Below are 19,878 nucleotides of genomic sequence, written 5' to 3' on the forward strand. Positions count from 1 at the left end.
TAGAGTAAGAACAAGATAGTGAGAATAGTCTAGGAATGAGGATTTAAAAACAGGAAAGAAGGTCAGAGACAATGGCAATAGCTAGGAGATTGGTAGACCAAATATAGAGAGGCAAGTAAGCCAGAGTAGTTATTTTAAATGGAATTTTTCGTATTATTATTTCTTTCCCATTTTTGTTAGAACTGTAAATATCTACAGTATAATATATATTTATCTTTATCAAGGCAGAATGTATGTGATATTTCCAACAAGCAAGCAATAATCATTAAGTACCAACTTTGTGACAAACTGTGCTAGGTTCTGGGCATATAAGTACAAAGAATGAAACCATCCTTATTCACAATATTGGGAGAGAAAGCAAGTACATATGAGTATAGATAATTTACCATGAAATATAATTAATACACATAGATGCATACATTGATATATATGCACAAATTAATTAAATACAAGGTAGTCTGAGAGCAAGAGAGCTAGGAGTTAAGAGTATCAGGAAAGATTTCATGCAGAAGATCCTTGCCTCAGTATCTGGAAAGGTGCTTTGCATACAGTAGGAGTTCAATAAATGTTTAGTATTTCTGATAAGTAAACTCATCATTGCTGACAAGGATAACATAAGTACTGGAAAGCATGTTTAGCATTACTTGCATATGAATGACAATTGTTTGTTTTTAATTTAAAGAGCTTACTATTGCTACCAATCTACTTCATTCTCTTATTTCTGCTCCTGAACACTAAGAATGTTGTTCTTCAGACTCTAGTAATTATTAGTTAATTAAATTATAAAGATTGTATGTGAGCCAATGCAAGGCCTGCATGTGAACTGACAGCTTAAAATGCTTTTTGAACCCATTCACATTTTTTTAAAAATCATCAAAAGTTGTATGTTACAAGAATGTCAGAAAATCAAGGAAAGTGAGGGAAAGATTAGAAAGTCAATGGCTGTAATAAAAGATAGAATTAATGTTTGTGAATTATCACATATTTAAGGCAAAGAAAGAGAAAATTATAGTTAAACATGCTTTGATTGTTTCAGTTCTCCATACATATATGTAGGTACCATTTGGATATGTTATTGAACTGAATTCCTAAGAATACCCAGTAAAACTGGGATGACTGATTAAATAACAAAGATATACAGAAAAAGTCAGCATGATTATATTTTTCAAAACAGTAAGGATTAGTATGAAGCAAAGAGCCAAAGTGCAATATAACTGTGGAATATTTTCATTTTTTTTGTATATAAGTTTCTTCTACCAATCATTTGTTTTTAAAACTTTACAGATAGATGGACTTTAAAAAACTTGCTGATGAAGTCTCCCAAGAGGTTTTAGCATTCAGCCGAGATACATCGGGCTGGAAAGTGACTAAAACTTCAGTAAGAAAACAAGTTATTATGTTTCCAGAGATTTTATGATATGCAAATTCATCGTAAAGCTATTTTAAAATGTTTTTTTTTCTTCTTGTAACAAACAGAAAGAGATTTGTTTGTGTTTTTTGTTTTTGTTTTTGCAACTGACAGCTAATTTATTTTGTGGATTTTTATTCCCCTTTGAGAAAAAGATAACAATTTCCTGGAAGCCTTCTAGAAATTACGACGGACCTTTGTGAGTACTTCAATTATCTATATAAAATAATGAAATTTGCAGTTTTAAAAATGTAATGACACTAATATAAGTGGAATCCGCAATTTTTATAAGTCATGTGATGGAGGTCAAAAGGTAAAAAGTGAGTTACAAAATCACTTTTTAAAAATGATATTAAGAAAATATACTAACATTGTATCATCTAATTATTTTCAAATCTAAAGATAAGAGAAGAAAAAAGACATCAGAATTGCTAATTTAAAAATAATTATTTTACATGGTTAAGGTTTAATTGATTTTTTCTTTTTCTGGAGTTAGACTCCTTTCATCCAATACTTTTGATTTTCTTTTTAATCTTTTATCTGCTTTGTGGATGCCTCTGACTTTCCATTATATGAAGCATTAGAAAGGAAAAGCTGAATCTCCTGATTTTAGTTTTTTATAAGCTGTTTTTAAAGCAAGTTTTATTTTTTGATCATGCAAGGGTTGACTAACACAAGAACTCCAGGGAAATAGTCAGAAGTGACATTTTTCTTTTCTTTTTTTTTTTTTTTTAACCAGTGTTAAATATATTAAAATATAAATTAGATACACAATAAGTATACATGACCAAAACGTTATTTTGCTGTACAAAACGAATCAGACTCTGAAATATTGTACAATTAGCTTGTGAAGGAAATCAAAAATGCAGGTGTGCATAAATATAGGGATTGGGAATTCAATGTAATGGTTTTTAGTCATCTCCCAGAGTTCTTTTTCTGGGCATAGCTAGTTCAGTTCATTACTGCTCCATTAGAAAAGATTTGGTTGATCTCGTTGCTGAGGATGGTCTGGTCCATCAGAACTGGTCATCATATAGTATTGTTGTTGAAGTATATAATGATCTCCTGGTCCTGCTCATTTCACTCAGCATCAGTTCGTGTAAGTCTCTCCAGGCCTTTCTGAAATCATCCTGTTGGTCATTTCTTACAGAACAGTAATATTCCATAATATTCATATACCACAATTTATTCAGCCATTCTCCAACTGATGGACATCCATTCAGTTTCCAGTTTTTAGCCACTACAAAAAGGGCTGCCACAAACATTCGTGCACATACAGGTCCCTTTCCCTTCTTTATAATCTCTTTGGGATATAATCCCAGTAGTAACACTGCTGGATCAAAGGGTATGCACAGTTTGATAACTTTTTGAGCATAGTTCCAAACTACTCTCCAAAATGGTTGGATTCGTTCACAACTCCACCAACAATGCATCAATGTCCCAGTTTTCCCACATCCCCTCCAACAATCATCATTATTTTTTCCTGTCATCTTAGCCAATCTGACAGGTGTGTAGTGGTATCTTAGAGTTGTCTTAATTTGCATTTCTCTGATTAATAATGACTTGGAGCATCTTTTCATATGACTAGAAATAGTTTCAATTTAGAAGTGACATTTTTCAACCATACATTTAGAATTTCTCCTTAATCATATTTATTACCAAAAGTAACACATAACTATATCACATTTATGTGTTCAAATTAAAAATTAAGTGAGTTAGTATATAAACTAAATTATATGCATTTACTTCTTTCTCCTTTTATTCTTATTCAATTATGTTTTGTTCCTAGTTTTTGTCTTTTATCCTTTATCAGACACACCCTACTCCAATGATATTTATCTGTCCTATATTTTGTCCCTGCTACTGGTTTTGAGTTATCATTTAGCTAAATGGATAAATAATTTTCTGTTTATAGGAAAGAACTAGAAGTCCAGGTGGTCTTCTAGAGATGATAGTTCCAGAGGCAGTGTGTTATTGCAAAAACACCTTAAATTTGGATGTTCAAGTTTGAACCTCAGAGTTTTAATATCAGCTTTGTGACTCTGGACAATAATTCTGTAAAATGGAGTTAAAAACATTTGCAATACTATTCCATGGAATCATTATAAGAATCTTATGCAGTATTTTGTAAAATGCTCTGTAAATCTGAAATGCTTGATTAATGTCATCTTTAAATTTCTTTAATATGAAATTGAAAATGAGAATATAAATAGTTTCATAGTCATACAAAGTTTTTTCCCCCTGAAACTCCATGAAAATTCTAGGAGGATAATTTAAGGAGTGTGAGCATAGCATACATCCTTCACATTTTCAGTTTCATATTAAAAAATGTAAAGATGATATAAGGGATTCTTTCAATTTAATATTTTTACCAATAACCAAAAAATTGATCAGACAAAAAGTGGACCTCTTTTTCCTTGTGGAAAGTTTCCTTGTGGAAAGTGAATGAAATTGATTTGTCTGACACTTGGCACAGTCTCCATTTCAACAATTCTCTTCTAGGTTCTCTATAGATCCTCCAAAGGGGATCTACCCTAAATACTCTGGACCTTTCTGAGGGTCTCTTGATACATGAGTAACAGTGAAGCTCACATAAGGGCTGTCTTTCCTCTTTTTTTTTTTAATAGCTTTTTATTTATAAGATAGATGCATAGGTAATTTTTCAGCACTGACAATTGCAAAAGATTTTGTTCCAACTTTTCCGCTCCTTCCCTCCACCCTTTCCCCCAGATGCTGCCTTTCTTTTTGCTCTCTCTCCTTAGTTATCCATCTTTTTCTGGCCATGCATCTGTCTCTTCAGTAATATCTTTGATGCCATTGTTTATGGACAATTTAATGTTGGCAATCTGCTGAAGTCTCTTTGCTCCTCACTTTGCATCTTCTCTTTACCCTTTGGCTTGACCCAAACTCTTGATTCCTCAGAGATTTTGATGAGATGATAATAACATACCAACTAGATGACACAGTGGATAAAGTGCTCAGCCTCAGGAAGATCTGGGTTCAAATCTGATCTCAGACACTTATTAATTAGCTGCGTGACCCTGGACTGTGAAGGTTTTCTGGAGGCAGCCTTAGTCTCAGTTGAAATAAATAATTACTACAAAATCGCAGCCAGCTGGTAAAAACGCAAAGTTTATTTCTCCTTCCAAATTATCCCGGTTAGCCCAGAGACCTATCTCTCTGCTTGAGCTCTTGCAGCTTTGTCCTTGGCTCCTGCCTCTGCTTTCTTCAGCCTCCAGCTCAGCTCCAACTTGTGGCTTCTCAATCTCCAACTGAGGCGAGTAGGCCCCTGTATCTCCCAGAGTGCTCTATTTATACTACTTCTCCAAGAGTGGGATTGAGGGATATCTCCCAGCATGCTCTCTGGCCCTAAGGGAGGTGTGAATTCAGATATCTCTTTCTAAACCCTGAATCTCCCAAACGTGTGAACTCCATTGAGTACTTAGATACTCATGAGCTCTTTAAAGGTATGAACACAAGCATTGTTTCCATCAGTATTAGCAACTTATCACCTTGTAAGGATTTGCTCTAAGGTGTGAACCAATAAGCACTGTATTAATTCTATTGAGTTAACAACAGGATTCTGACATCACCTTTGAGTTTTAACCTTGTTTCAAGTTGAGTTGACACTAGGATTCCAACATCTCCCCCTTTCTTTTGATTTAGAACATAGACGATCATAACCTCCTTGACTTCTTAAGAAGGTGAGAACTCCAAAAAGGTAATCACACCTTCCCTGACATCTGAGGAAAGGAGATGAAAATACCAAAGGAAATAGAAAATATCATAGAAAATCGAGCTGTGGCAATTCTTTATACCACACCTACTGAATAGGCTGAATCAGATATTATATTTATATCGCCTGGGTAATAAGTGAGAGCTAACATGATTGCATATAATTCGTTCTGCTGGGTGGACTGAAAAGGAGTTCTGACTACTCTTTTTATTGTTAAATCATAAGAGTATACAGCACAAATATTTTGTTTAGATGCGTCTGTAAAGATGGTGGGTCCTTTAAGAGCAACCTTAGAAACCTTCTCCTCAAAAATCCATTGCCAATTATGCAATAGTCTGGTCATCTTTAATGGAGACCCATGTGCAAAATTTAGAGCTGTGGCCAATAAAATTTGCCATTCGGGATGGTCTCGCAGCATACATTAATTTGTGCGTTAGTATAAAAGGTGTATATCCTATCAGGTCTTGTCCCAGATAATTGTATTGCTCTCTTAATGGCCTTTAATAAAATTCTAGCCACAAGCACTGCATATGGAGTAAGGCTTTGGTCTGGTTGTGCCGGGAGGTTCACCCACTCTATCACACTGTCTCCTTGATGAAGGACTGCTGTGGGTGCCTCTTTTGTAGCAAAAACTGATATTTCCAAGGGTTTTTGAGTGGCTCTTTCAACCACATTGGATAAAGCCACTTCAACTTCTCTCAAAGCCGCTCGAGCTTCTTTTGTAAGCTGGCGTGGTGAATTTAAAGCAGTGTCTCCCCTTAAAATGTCATATAGGGGTTGCAATTGATTGGTAGCTAAGCCGAGCACTGGACGCATCCATTGGATATCTTCTATTAATTTTTGGAAATCATTCAAAGTATTTAACTTCTCTGTTCTTAAAGACAGTTTTTGTAATGTAAGTGCCTTAGGATATATTTCATATCCTAAATATTGAAAAGGAGCATTGTGGTGGGTTTTCTTGGAGTCAGCCTTAGTCTCAGTTGAAATAAATAATTATTCCAAAATCACAGCCAGCTGGTAAAAGTGCAAACGTTTATTTCTCCTTCCAAATTCAGCCCGATTAGTTGAGGCCTATCTCTCTGCCTGGCTCCAAGAGATCTTGCAGCTTTTCCTTGGCTTCTGCCTCTGCTTTCTTCAGCCTCCAGCCAGCTCCGACTCGTGGCTTCTCAATCTCCAGTCTGTCCCAACCTCCAAGAGCTCCCTCTATTTATGTGATCTCCCAAAGGTTAACTCCGCCTTCTGGAGGGAGAGGGATTCTGGGTTATCTCCCAGAGTGCTCTCTGGTTCTAAGGGAGGTGTGAATTCAGATCTCATACTAGCCCTGAACTCTCCCAAAGGTGTGAACTCCATTGAGTACTTAGATACTTATGAGCTCTCTAAAGATGTGAACTCAAGCGTTGTTCAATCAGTTCCACTTTGTACCTAGTTCAAGTTCTGGCACAAAACTCTTTCTAAGATTAAATTAACTCCAATGTCTTAAACACTTTGTAAATATTCCAACAAAGCATGCCTTTGAATTTTTTCCGTAGCGATATGAAGTTTGTAGTTTCTTAGCATTTCTATGGTCTTTTGTAGACATGCTTCTAACATTTGTTCTTCAGGTGCATACCCCAAAATATCATCCATATAATGCAACAATATTACCTTTGGAAATGCTTTTCTCATTCGAGTAAGAGCAGCAGCAACATATATTTGGCACAAAGTAGGGTTGCTTTTCATTCCCTGTGGCAAAACTGTCCATTCATATCTTTTATAAGGCTCAGCTAAACTAACACTGGGCACTGAAAAGGCAAATCTTTTCATATCCTCCTTTTTTGAGGGATAGAATAGAAACAATCTTTGATGTCTATAACCCAAAGAGGCCATTCTCTAGGCAACTGAGTAAGAGATGGAAGTCCAGGCTGAAGAGTTCCCATAGTTTCCATCTGTTCATTTACCTTTCTTAAATCCATTAACATCCTTCATTTTCCAGATTTCTTTTTTATAATAAATACTGGAGAATTCCAAGGACTTAGAGAAGGCTGTAGATGTCCTTGTTTCAAGTTGAGTTGACATTAGGATTCCAACACTGGACAAGTCACTTAATCCCATTTTCCTCAATTTTCTCATCTGTAAAAATGAGCTGGAAAAGGAAATGTCAAAAACCCCTCCGGTATCTTTGCCAAAAAAACCCAAACAAACCCAAATGGGGTCACAAAGAGTTGGCCATAAATGAAAAGACTGAACAGCATAATAACAAACAATGAGGAGGAGGAGAATAAGCATAATAGTTAGCTGATGTTAGCTTGCTAGCTAAGATGTTGAGGGCATGGATTGTTTCCTTTGTAACTTTGGCATGTTTCCTTGCACATATTTAGATAGCTTTTAAGGTTTGTAAAGCTCTTTATAGCTGATCTCATCTAATCCTCACAATCACCCCTGGAAGTGGGTACTATTATTGTTCCCATTTTACAGATAAGACAATTGAGGCAGCAAACAAAGGTTAAGTGATTTGTCTGGGCCCCCACAGCTATGAAGTTTCTGAAATTGTACATGAACTTGTGGAAAGTCCTGTTCCTTTTCTTCATGGTGAAATAAGGAAGCAAGAAAATTGAGTTTTCCAACTCCCCAGTAAAGATTTATCATTTTTTTGAAGTTCTACAAATTACCCAATAAGTAAGACAAATGCATACTCAAATATAGTAAATAATAAATCCTTGGTGGCTAAATACTAAATTCTAAATCCTGATGCTTTTTTGGATTATCTCCTGATATCTATGCTACTGTTTTCCTTATTTTGTATAAGTAATTGGCAGTTGACATGAAACAAGCTCTAGAGGAGAAAACTCTTTCATTCAATGGAAATAAATTTGTATTCTGCTGACTGTGTATGTATGTAAATTGGTAGTTACATTTCCCCATATGCAAATTTGGAATTTTATAATTTCACCAACCTGCTTTCATAGAATTGCTATGAGAATTAGTTTTGTGTGGTAAAGATTCAGGTACTACTTATAACAAACACTAAAATGTGAGAATAGTCTTTTCTAAGTTTCTCCCATGGTACATACTTTAGAAAGAGCCCATATTTAGAGTCAAAAGGAGCTATACTCTAATCCTGGTTCCAATTATTATTATTTGGATAGCCTTGAGCAGGTGTCTGGAGCCTCAGTTTCTCCATCTGTAAAATGAATAGTTTGGACTAGATGATCTTTAAGATTTTATAAGGCTCTAGAACTTATGACCTTTGAGACACCAACCCTCCCCCCCAAAATGCCTGAAATTATCCCCGCTTCGGGCAGAAAAAAGACCATTTTAAAGAGTAAATTGCACCAGCAGACACCAATGATATTTTATACTTTCCAAGCCAATCCCATTGGAGATCAGTCCATTGCTGATGCCAACTTGGCCATCTGGTTTGGTAGCTGCAATTGTTCCTCTCTCTTCTGTGACTTGTGAGCATGTCTAGCAGGAAAAGTGATAAGGGTCCAAACTATCTTCCTGTCCCTCAATTCCAAGTTGGCCATTCTTCCCCAACCCTAATTTCCTTAAATATTACCGTCATCATTCCTTTGTACTCCCACTCCATGGCCCCACAAAATTCTGAATAATCTACAAACAGGATGAAATTATACATTTTCATTGTGTTCTCCCAGCTACGGGGTGACCAGATCAGGTACTGGCTTGTCCTTGGGAGACCTGAACAGCAAGCTGGCAACTTAAAATTCTTTGAAAACTACCTTCTGGAATGTAGTTCAGAGGAAGAAAACATTAGCAGCATTTTTTTTTCTTACTGTGCTTCATTACTTTAACAATTTAAAACACAAAGGCTTTTTTCCAGTTGGTTTTAAATATAATATATGGAAAGCACTTGCCTGGAAGGTTGGGATGAAAGCCCTTGGGGCGCTTCTGCTCTCAGATACCCAGTAGGGTTGGCACTGTCTCCCTCTAGTGTCAAAAGGCAGTACTGACAGATTCCCAATTCTGTGTTGGAACTTTCTTACCATGTTTACTGTCAGACGCCTGTATGAGGTTTAAAAATTAGCAACATACTCCCCAAAATGGATACAGTGCATTATATTTTTTAGTTTTTGTGCCCTCTTGTACTTTCTATCACCTCAACTGGATACTTATTTCTAAGGTGCCTCTCATTTCCACCTGGGAACAGGCAACTAATGGGTATTATGAACCTCTAAAAAGGAATTAAGGTTAAAAGGATTTTAAAGGAAATTAGTTCTCTAGATCAGGGATTCATAATTTTATTTTGTATCCTGTACCCCTTTGACAATTGAGTGAAGCCTAAAGACTTTTCAGAATAATGTTTTTAAATACATAAAATGAAATATATGACAATAAAGAAAATCAATTATGCTGAAATAATTATCAAATTAAAAAAAAAATAAGTTTGAAGATCCCAGGTTAAAACCTCTGGTGACAGACTCCAGAGGACAGAGTTGTAAAGAGCTAAAAAGATGTTGTGGTTTTTGTTTAATTTTATTTTTTAGAGTTAATTTTAGATGGAAAAGGACTCTTGGTTAGATAAACAGATATTTGTGTTGCTCTTGTTTTCAATTTACTAAGTTGTTTCATACTAAATTTACCATTGTCTCCCTAGGATGCTATGCCAGGGGTTCTTGCCATAGGAATATGTTATAAGTGCAGCTGTATTATACTTCCAATAATAAACTACTTTGGATGGAGTTGGATCTAAAGTGCTGAATTTTGAATCAGGAACACTTGAGTTCATATTCAGCCTCAGACACTTAATAGTAGGATAACTTTGAGCAAATCATTTAACTTTCTTTCAGCTTCCATTTGTTTATCTGTAAAATAGGTATAAGAATAGTCACCTACCTTCCAGAATTAATGTGAAGATTAAATGGGATAACATATGTAAAGTATTAAAGCACTTTGCAAATTTTAAAGCATCATATACATGTTAATTATTATTATTATTCCAAGTGATCTTTGAATGTAAAAGGATGTCCTAATTATAAAACCCTCTTCAGTATTTATATGTGTAATTCCATGCATAGTTTACAGGTCTCCTACCACTTGGATTGAAATAACCTTCTTGATTGACCATCTGACTCTTTAAAAGTAGTACAGTGGAGCTGTTTGCTCTCTTTCTCTCGCCTATGGTTAGCTGGCTCTTCTTTACTACAGCCCAGTATTTATTGCCACATCCATTGCAGAGTTAGGGTGATTGATAAGCTAGGAATTTCCATCTTTAGAAACTACATCACACTTTTGATAGTGACTATTTGATAGAATTTGTAATTTCTTTACCATCATTGTAAAAGTTCTAAGGTAGTTTAGGCCATTTGAAAGGGTCATATTTTAGCTACCAGTGAAACTTTTATCTCTAAAGATCTGGTTTGCTATACTACCGGCTGTGATCAGCCACAGATAACTAGAGAAGTTGGTGTATATTTTCTTTACCTCTAATAAACAAACTTGTGAAAAAAAACCTCAGTTGTTAGGTAATTCAGTGATGCAAGAAGCAGCCATTCTTTTGTAAATCAAAATTTGAGGTTCAAACCAGGACTTTTACACCCACTTCTGTGTTACACAAGTATAATCTTCAGAAGCTTTGCCAACAGGAATAATTCTGACTAATGATTCATACTGGACGTGGGAGAAGGAAAATAATCTCACAAATTAATAAATACCAATTTTTAAGGAAAAATGTGATTAGAATGAAATTTTTAATTGTTTACAAAGAGTAATTGCAAAAGGCCAAGTAACACATGGAATACAATATTTTTTCCCTAAATGCTTAGAATTTTGTTGTTATTGTTATAATATTGGAGAGCAAATTTAAATGTCATTTTCACGTGAGGAGGAAGGAACCCATTTTTAATTTTTTTCTCATTAACATGTACAAAGTTAATTCAGAGGTTAAATCCCTTGAAATCACATAAAATCTCAAAGATTCTATGTTATATAAACTTATACACTCCACAAATTATGAATATCAATTTTACAAATGTCTCATATTTAATTAGCTGCTTATATACTGCCTCCTACTCCTTTCACCCAACCTGAGGCTGCTGCATATACTTCCCTCTTTTACCCCCAACTCAAATCATAAGGATCTTCAGTCTTTTCATATGCGAGTACACAGCAATAATCCTAGAATTTATCATTAGAAGAGACCTAGAATTCATAATTGGAAGAATTCAGAGATCACCAGATCATGCTTCCAAATCCAACACACTTTTCACCACACTTTTAACAGGACCATTTTCAAACTGTATTTGCATATGAAGCTAATATAGGGAGCAGCACCAGAGTGAGTGAAGAGGCAGAGAGTTGTTAGAATAGTTTCAGCTTGCTCTGAGCTCACTTTTAATTATCACCAAGTTTAATTACAGTTATTAAGATACTATCTAGCTGAAACAGATTTTTATGTCGAGATCTTTTATTTGATCTCCTATGTTAAATGCTATGGTTTTAAAATCTCTAATGTGTCAGAATTTGCATCTCCACAGTGTCAGCACAAGTGCTTAATAAATTCTGGCTGAATGAGTAAATTCTTCATCCATTTGAGAGCACAGATATATTATACTTGGGGTGGTTAAAGGGGCAGAGCAGCTCAGTGTCTTTTTCAGAGGGGATAATGTAATAGGCAGCCCTGGATACTTCTGGCTCTACTGAGTGATAAGTAATATCTTAGCATTATTTTAAGATTCCAGAAGTATTTGCCAAACACAGAAATGCCAAAATTCTAAAGGGGAGTTTCCCCCTCCATCTTCTTTGTTTTCTCTCATCTTTCTTGTGGAAGAGCATTGGAGAGAAAAGACAGAGTGAAGCTGGACAAACTTGAACTGAATTGATTGAATTGTTGGGAGGACACTGAGATTTCTAGTCTTTCCAAACTAGTCCTGACAACTTAATTCAGGCATGTATAACCTCTAAGACTCATATGTGCAGTTTTTTTCACCATCAAACACTTCTACAAAAGCACAAGACAAAGTTACAAAGCAAACAAAATCTGTCTTTAATATTCTACAACCACCAATTTTGAATCTCACCTTTTGCAGTCTATTTTCTGATCCTAGTCTTGCTACTCCAAACTCCCTAATCCACATAGATTTACTCTATTCCATAATAATTCCTTCTACCTTCCTCTTCCAATCAAAAATGCCTATTTCATGAATGCTGCTGATCTCATCTATACATTGATCCAATTGTCAAAGTTATGAATAACCAATAAACTTTACACTATTGTGGGAGTTTTTATCTTAAAAAAAGCTTCATGAACAAAATGAATCTCTAGTTACTTCAATATATGTGTATGGTCTGGGGGATTTTTTTATAAATCAGGGAGCTCCCCATTGCCATACTCATGCCCCTATTCTTTACCTATCCTGACAAAAAAAAATAAAATACATAAAATCAGCATTGTGTTTGTGCACCATTGCTTCTTCTCCCTTCATCCCTCTTTTCCTAACATTATAATTGGTTCTGACTTCCAAAAGCCTCATCCCTTGAGAAAAGAATATGATCTGTCATAGCAGAAGATGAAAACATTCAAGTCTCTTCTTTAATGCACAGTGTCTAGTGTATTGTTTATTGAATTGCTTATTGCTCCTCCAATCATTTGAAAATTATCTTCTCCAACCTCATATCAAGGTGTCAAACATACCTCTACTTGAATAAGTAGTAAAATCTCTGGTAAACAGGAAGTTGTAAATATCTAATGAGTAGGAATTTAAATACTTAGGTTATAAAAATCTCTTAAGTAAATAGTATCTAATAATTGTGTGGCTTTTTAGAAGCCAAAAGAAGCAAGGAAAAACAGGATTGTAAAGGCAGATTGGGGTTGCTCACTAGTGCCTAACCCTGAAAAATGGTTCTAAGTTTTGACTTTCTAAAACCTCTAAATTTTCCAGTTATCTAAAGAGATATTTTTAACTATAGAAGTTTAGCAGGATCAGGACCATGGATCGGACTGCAGTCACAGATTACAATTAGAGCTGCCATTTCCTGTTGAGCAAGATCTAGGTTAAAACCAGACTATAGGAATCTTTACAGGCAAGGATAAGGAAACACATGAGATTTTCAATGAAACTCTTCTAAGAGTTTTATCTAGAGAACAAAATCAGATTTAGATACAAAGAGGTCAGGAACATGGGAAAAGGAAATGTGATGCTGTCATGATTTATCTGTGTGGAGTTATGCCCTGTTCTTATGTGTGAACACTGACCACACGCAGGATGACATTCCTCCTAAGACTTTTCATTGATCTTCAGGGTGAGATAGAAACATTCCCATCTGAAATCCTTTGCCATTTTATCTAGTCTATAGTTTTCTAAGTTTATAAAGCACTGCTTATGCCACATTTTGAAACTAGGAATCAATCCTCTTTTTTGTATGAATTCATCATATCCAACTCTAATCATTGGAGACAGTCAGAGTCAGGAGGTAAGGGTCATAAAAAGTGTGAGTCTACCAAATTAATGACAACTCCATGCACTTTAATTGGAAAGTCATCTGGCATTACCAGCAAGAGTCTAATGTTTCTGTCATCTAGTTTCTAGGAACGTTAATGGCATGGAGATTCTGAAATGACAGGCAGACCTGGTCACTGACCCAGAGATTTGGGGGGAAGGGTAAGGAGTCTGATGACTATTAGAAACCCACTTATATGTGGCCTTATTCCAAACTAGGCCCTGACTTATGGCCCCAAAAAAGCTGACATATTCAATTATTGTGTTATGTTTTTGTCAAAGCTTCCAGATTTATTTTTTATTTCAAAAAAATTTGTCTTCCAATCCGTGTTCTCTCTTCTATATTAAACCATTGCTCATTTGTAGTGCATATGCAGACAGAAGAAAAGTCTAGTCTTCATTTGGTAGCAATAAGGCTTAGAAAATAGAATGATCTACACCATATATCTGGATAGTTACTTGTTTCTTCCTCTACATTTTCTTTTCTGATAGCTTATCAAGCTGGCAGAAAGCTATAATGAATGTTGTAGTGATATTATCATTTGGGCCCAGAAGTTAGATTTTTTGGTGTAACAAAGTTGAATCTTGTCAGCCTTGTAGATTAGTGCCATAAGACCCTAAGGAAAAAAATCCTGGCCCTCTGTTTTCATCTGTCTGGCCTGAGGATTTGCAAATATTATAGTCTGAGGGATTAAAAACTGTTGGCGCTATATAGGAAAATATAGGTTGACAGCAATTCCAGAATGGACAGTCCTCAGTGAGGCAAAATTTAGATAAACGCCAAGTCATTACTGTTGGAATATATTCAGGGAAGAGGAAGAGACCAAGATAATATTTCTGATCAGACAAATCTAGAAAGAATTATTGTTCTATAAGAACAATTAGCAGGATGATTTCAGAAAGGTATGGAAAGACTTACATGAACTAATGCTAAGTGAAGTGAGTAGAATCAAGAGATCATTTTATACAACAACAATAAGGTTATGTGATAATTCTGATGGACATAACTTTTTTCAACAATGAGGTGATTTCAGCCAGTTCTAATAGACTGGTAATAGAACCATCTATATCTAGAAAGAGGACTATAGGGATTGAATGTGGATCACAACATAGTTTTTTCACCTTTTTTGTTGTTGTGTACTTGTTTTTTTCCTCATTCTTTTTCTTTTTGATCTGATTTTTCTTGTGCAGTATGATAAATGTGGAAATATGTATAGAAGAATTGCACATGTTTAATAAAAATAAGAGTTAAGAATGCCAGTTGAGGTTCAGTTAAAGTAGTTTATGATGTAGGGAATTTAATAATCAAATCAGAGTTGATGTGGTCAGAACTAGAGCCTCTTATGTACAAATAACACTAGTTCCCCTTGAATTCATACGTATATGAATGCCTTTCAGTTATTTCAATAATCAGACCTGCACAATGAGAACCTCAAAAATTCTCAAAGCAAAATTATTTTAAATTCATGAAAAAAGTATATGTTTAATATATTCTACATACAAGATATTAGTCTAGACACTGAGAGAGATATGAAGATAAGTAAGATATTGTTTCCTTCTTCAATTACAGTGTAGGATTTTGTGTAGTTTACAATCTAGTGATGGACATAAAATGTTTGCAAACAATATGTAAGGCATAATATAAAGGAGATCATATGCTTACCTTATATGTATACATTATGATAGAAGATGACCCACATACAGTCAAAAAAAAGAGAAGACTATCTTATTCTCCATGCATTTTATACTCTGAGTCTATCAACACTATCCTAGACATTTTCTTCATTATGACACTTAGTTACCACATTTGCCTACAGTACTTCATCATTGCAGCTTCTCCAAATGTGCTGGGGATTAGCAGTGGGACTTAGCATATATTCAGGCTCAGAGATCCAAGTTGTAATGAATTTTGCCAGTTTCTACATGCTAATCTCAGACTTTAATCACTTTATATGCTTCCATACCCACTCTGCTTCTCAAATACTACCGAAAAATTACCCAAAGGCTCAAGTCATATTGGATATTCTATGAATTAATTTCATCAGAAGAATGTCCAAAGACTCTTATAGCTGAGAAGGGAGAAATTAATCCTAAGAGAAGACATGAACTCTTTGGCATTCATATGCCTTGCTTTCAAGTCAGATGACCTGGTCTAATACATACTCTTCAATGACTTTATACAAATTTCATGGAACTCTGAAGTTCACAAACCCATTTCACCGAAATGTACAGCAATACAAAAATAATCGTTTTCCAAAGTGGGTAGAAACATCTGTTGCCTACACTAAAACTTATAGCTAAATAATCAGCCCGAGTGAATCCATATAAATCTTGAATGAGGATTGCAGATGGACAATGACCTTGGCCTAGAATTTAGTAGCACAGTTGGTACAAAGAGAACTGGCTCTGGAAGTGGAGATCCTGGATTCAAATCCCACCTCTATTGCTGAATACTTGTATTTCCAGGGCAAATAAAGGAATCTCCTGCAGCCTCAATTTTCTCCTCAGTAAAATGAAGGGTTGGACTTGGATTACAAGGCCTCTGAAGTACCTTCCAGTCCCACAGCTAAAACTAGGTTCTGTGGCATTTCAGAAACTGCATTGTTTCCATAACCCCTCTCTGCTAGCTGCTACAAAAGACTATTTAACATAACTATTCTGTTAATGCCTAATGACTATGAATCATCACGTACATTTGTGACTGCCGAAGAAGAAAACTGCAAGGAATTCAAAGGGCAATGTGGACATAAGTCCACACATATTATTAATAAATACTTGGAAGTTGAGAATTGGGATAAAACACATCATTGAGGACCTGGATAACTAGAAAAGTAGTGATGATGGGACAACACATACAGAATCCCAGTGCCACAGTAGTAGTTCTAAGATATTAGAATCTGGAGTATTGGAAGGAACATATGAAGAATAACAAGTTATAGGAGATGCTTATCCTAAAAGGAATGCAAGGGAAATCAAGGGAAGATTGCCATCTTCAAATACTTAGAAGCCATGATTTTTAAAAAGGTATTGGTTCAGAGAGCAAAACTAGGATTAAAATGTGAAAACTAGGTATAAACACGTTTCTTTAAAACTGTCCCAAGAATGGATCTAAGAATCTCTTTGGAGTTCATTTTTTGGCTTTCATAGCTCTTAATATTTACTAAGTGCTTAACAATAAGTCCTGTTTGCAAATGAAAAAGTCGAGGGAAGAAAATGTTACCTAAGACTGGGCATTGCTATGGGTAAAAGGGAAATGTCTTTATGCATAAAATTGTAGATTGTTTGCTAAAGAATTTTATGATCATCATCTTCTCTGACTTTTAAAAAGACTGTTTTACAAAATTTTTTCCTCACAACAAAATTTTGAGGTAAGTAGTACTAGCATTATTATTTCCATTTTATTGATGAGAAAACTGAGGCTGAAAAAGTTTAACTACCTTGCTCAGGGTCACCAAGTTAAGTGTGGGAATTCAAACCCAGAATTTCTGATTTTAAGTCTGATACTTTTTTCTAGCACATGCCCTATAGAATCCTTTGTGTACAAAGTTCTATCAACAAAGATACATATATGAGCAGAAGTTTTAAGAAACATGACTGGCTTCTTTAGGAAAAAAAATTAACATTTGATTTATCTTAAATCTAAAGGAATGTTTACTTTTAGATTAGTAATAACAGTTATTATAGGCATTTATATTTATGAAACATTTAATGATTTCATAGAATTTTATATGTAATATATAATTTCATGAGTCACCATCTCTAAGAATCTACTTTAGAACATCTATAAACATTAATTTAATTATTGTTACTCAAAATTTGATTACTTGCTCAGTAACTGAATTGATATACTCCTGGAAGAACAAATTTCAGTCATATTATCATTCTAATTTTAGATTAAGCCAGGAAAAAAACTCCTTGCAGATAAGTTATAGGTTCTCCTTGGAGAGGCATATGGAGGAGTTGGTAGATTTTATCTCATTGTTCATTAAAAAGTTACACGAAACATCATTTCATGGATTGGTCATTTCACATTGCAGTTTTAATAATTATATGTATATATATATATAAAGAGAGAGAGAAATCACCATAAAAATAGTAGCTTATGGGCCAAAATTAGATCCAAAGGATGAAGTAAAAAACAAATTCTATGGGGAAACTGCCAAATCTTCTAAACCAAGTTAGCATATATCTTCTTTTTTCCACTGCAAAAATAAGTACTGGGGAGGATGGTTACAAAAAATTGTAGGGTCTAGAGCTAGATGAAAAAAGGAAGTGACGGATCAAAGAGTAATTGATTACTCAGAAGCTTCACATCTCTGTGTTATGCATATTTCTTTCAAAAAGAGAATCAGAAAGTCCTAAGCATTGTGATTCTTAAACTGGAAATAAATGGTTATTAACATGGTAGGTACCTTTCAGATTCAGGTGCCTATGGCAGTCAAATCACTGACTCATTAGAACAAATTAGAAGAAAAAATAAGAATACACAATGCATTAACAACAGTATTATTTTAATAGGCTGTTTTTTACTTTATAAATTTTCTATTTTACAAAGTCAATATGTAGATTCTGATTATTGCCATACTTTAAGGAAGTTTAACTGATATAAACTAGTTACCAAAAATAGGCTAAAAGAGCCTAGAAATTACCATAATCAACAAATATTTTATATTTTTCCTAAACAGAGAAAAAGGGCAGGCAAGGGCAACACAGGCAACAAACTCAATGGAAAAATATGACACTGTCCCTCCGCCAAATGGCTAACTGAAGACTGTAAGCATCACTTCACAAAAGAATGAAAATCAGTGAAAAGGAAAAAATACTGCAGAAAGCCAGATCATCCTGAGAGCATTGATTATTGAAGTTGAAAGTAAAAGAATACATGGATATGAAATGGAACAGGAAATATCAATGGTTCTGCAGACATTTGATCCAGGTTCAAATTCTTTCTCTGAAAGTTAATGCCTATAAAATCTTGGGGAAGTCACTTGACCTCAGTGTGGGCTTCAATTTCCTCATCTGTGAAATGACAATTCACTCTTTGGCCTCTGAGGCTCTTACTATAGTGTTCTAGATCCATGAATTTCCAACATTTAAAAAGTGATTTCTGTTCATCAGTGGCAGTAGACCTATGCTATTCAGCTTCTAACAATTTAGTACTTGATGACTCATTTTAGATAGTAGAATTGGCACTGAAGAAGAAATTGTTGGTACATCATTGAGATCTAGCCAAATACATTATACAGAGGAAATCTCTATATAGACTGCACAAATTTTTAATGTAGTTGGAGATCAATTTTCAAAATTTCAAAAAGGCTAGAAAGGATTATAGTTAATATTGATCAAGAAAGTAACAACAAATCTATATGCCTAATTTTTAGCTCTATTTATCATTAGAATGCTTATCAAGAATATCATTGAAGATTCTATCTTTAATAATATGCAAGTAGACTCTTGTAAAAATAGCAAAATGAAGTGTTCTAAACATTTAGATTATCAGTACCTTGGGCACTGTGTACTTCCATTTCCTTTTTCTTTATATAACATTAGGAAAACTTCTATCTTCCTTATTTATAAAACAAGGATTTTAAATTAAATCACCCCTCAGGACTCTTCCAGCTATAAATCTAAAAGCTTATAAGATAATTCTTTAGATCATATCTTTACAACAGATTATTGGAGTAGGTAAGATCCCACTGTGCTAATTATTATTATCATTATTACAAAAACATCACTGTAACAAAACAAAACATTTGATTTGTTAGGGCAAAAAGAGTCTTGAAGGATTTCCCTTAAGGTGTTACTTTTGCACCTGTTCCATCTTCTCAAAGGCTCAATTAGAGAATAAAATTAAAGTAGGTGTCAAATAACAAAAAGTACCTTAGAGAAAAAGGACAGGCAATCTTACTATTATAATTTGGACACCTACTCAAATAGATACTGGCAATCTATTAAAAATGTATTTACTAGGACTAGCTTGAATTTATATGTAATACATTTATAATATATTAATAAATTCAAGCTAGTCCTAGTAAATACATTTTTATAGTTCAATATTAGTAAAACTATATAAGTCACATAAAAGTTTAAAATGTACGATTATATTAATATATTCATGTTTTCAAAAATTTAATATTCATGTTAAAGACACTAAAATGTATCTTGTTCATGTTAAACATACACAAAAAACCAAGAGCTAGCATTATCAACGAGAGAAAAATTAGAAATTTTCCTACTAAAGATCAGTGACAATACCCATTTTTCTCCCATATTTTTAATGCCTTACTAGAAATGCTAAT

General features: G+C 34.4%; 2 protein-coding genes across 2 annotated transcripts in view; one reads left to right on the forward strand and one right to left on the reverse strand.

The window, feature by feature from the left end:
• The window catches only part of POLI (DNA polymerase iota), a 76,797-nt gene that overhangs the window by 4,486 nt on the left and 52,433 nt on the right, over positions 1-19,878 (reverse strand). The gene's annotated exons all lie outside the window — the stretch shown is intronic.
• Positions 1-19,878, forward strand: part of STARD6 (StAR related lipid transfer domain containing 6) — a 39,702-nt gene that overhangs the window by 4,360 nt on the left and 15,464 nt on the right. Inside the window, exons 2-3 of the mRNA XM_003759551.4 lie at positions 1,285-1,378; positions 1,558-1,607. Of these exons, the coding sequence (XP_003759599.1) occupies positions 1,289-1,378; positions 1,558-1,607 (140 nt within the window). The 5' untranslated portion in view covers positions 1,285-1,288. The remainder of the gene's footprint in view (positions 1-1,284; positions 1,379-1,557; positions 1,608-19,878) is intronic.

This window comes from Sarcophilus harrisii, chromosome 1, assembly GCF_902635505.1.
Source record: "Sarcophilus harrisii chromosome 1, mSarHar1.11, whole genome shotgun sequence".
NCBI lineage: Eukaryota > Metazoa > Chordata > Mammalia > Dasyuromorphia > Dasyuridae > Sarcophilus > Sarcophilus harrisii.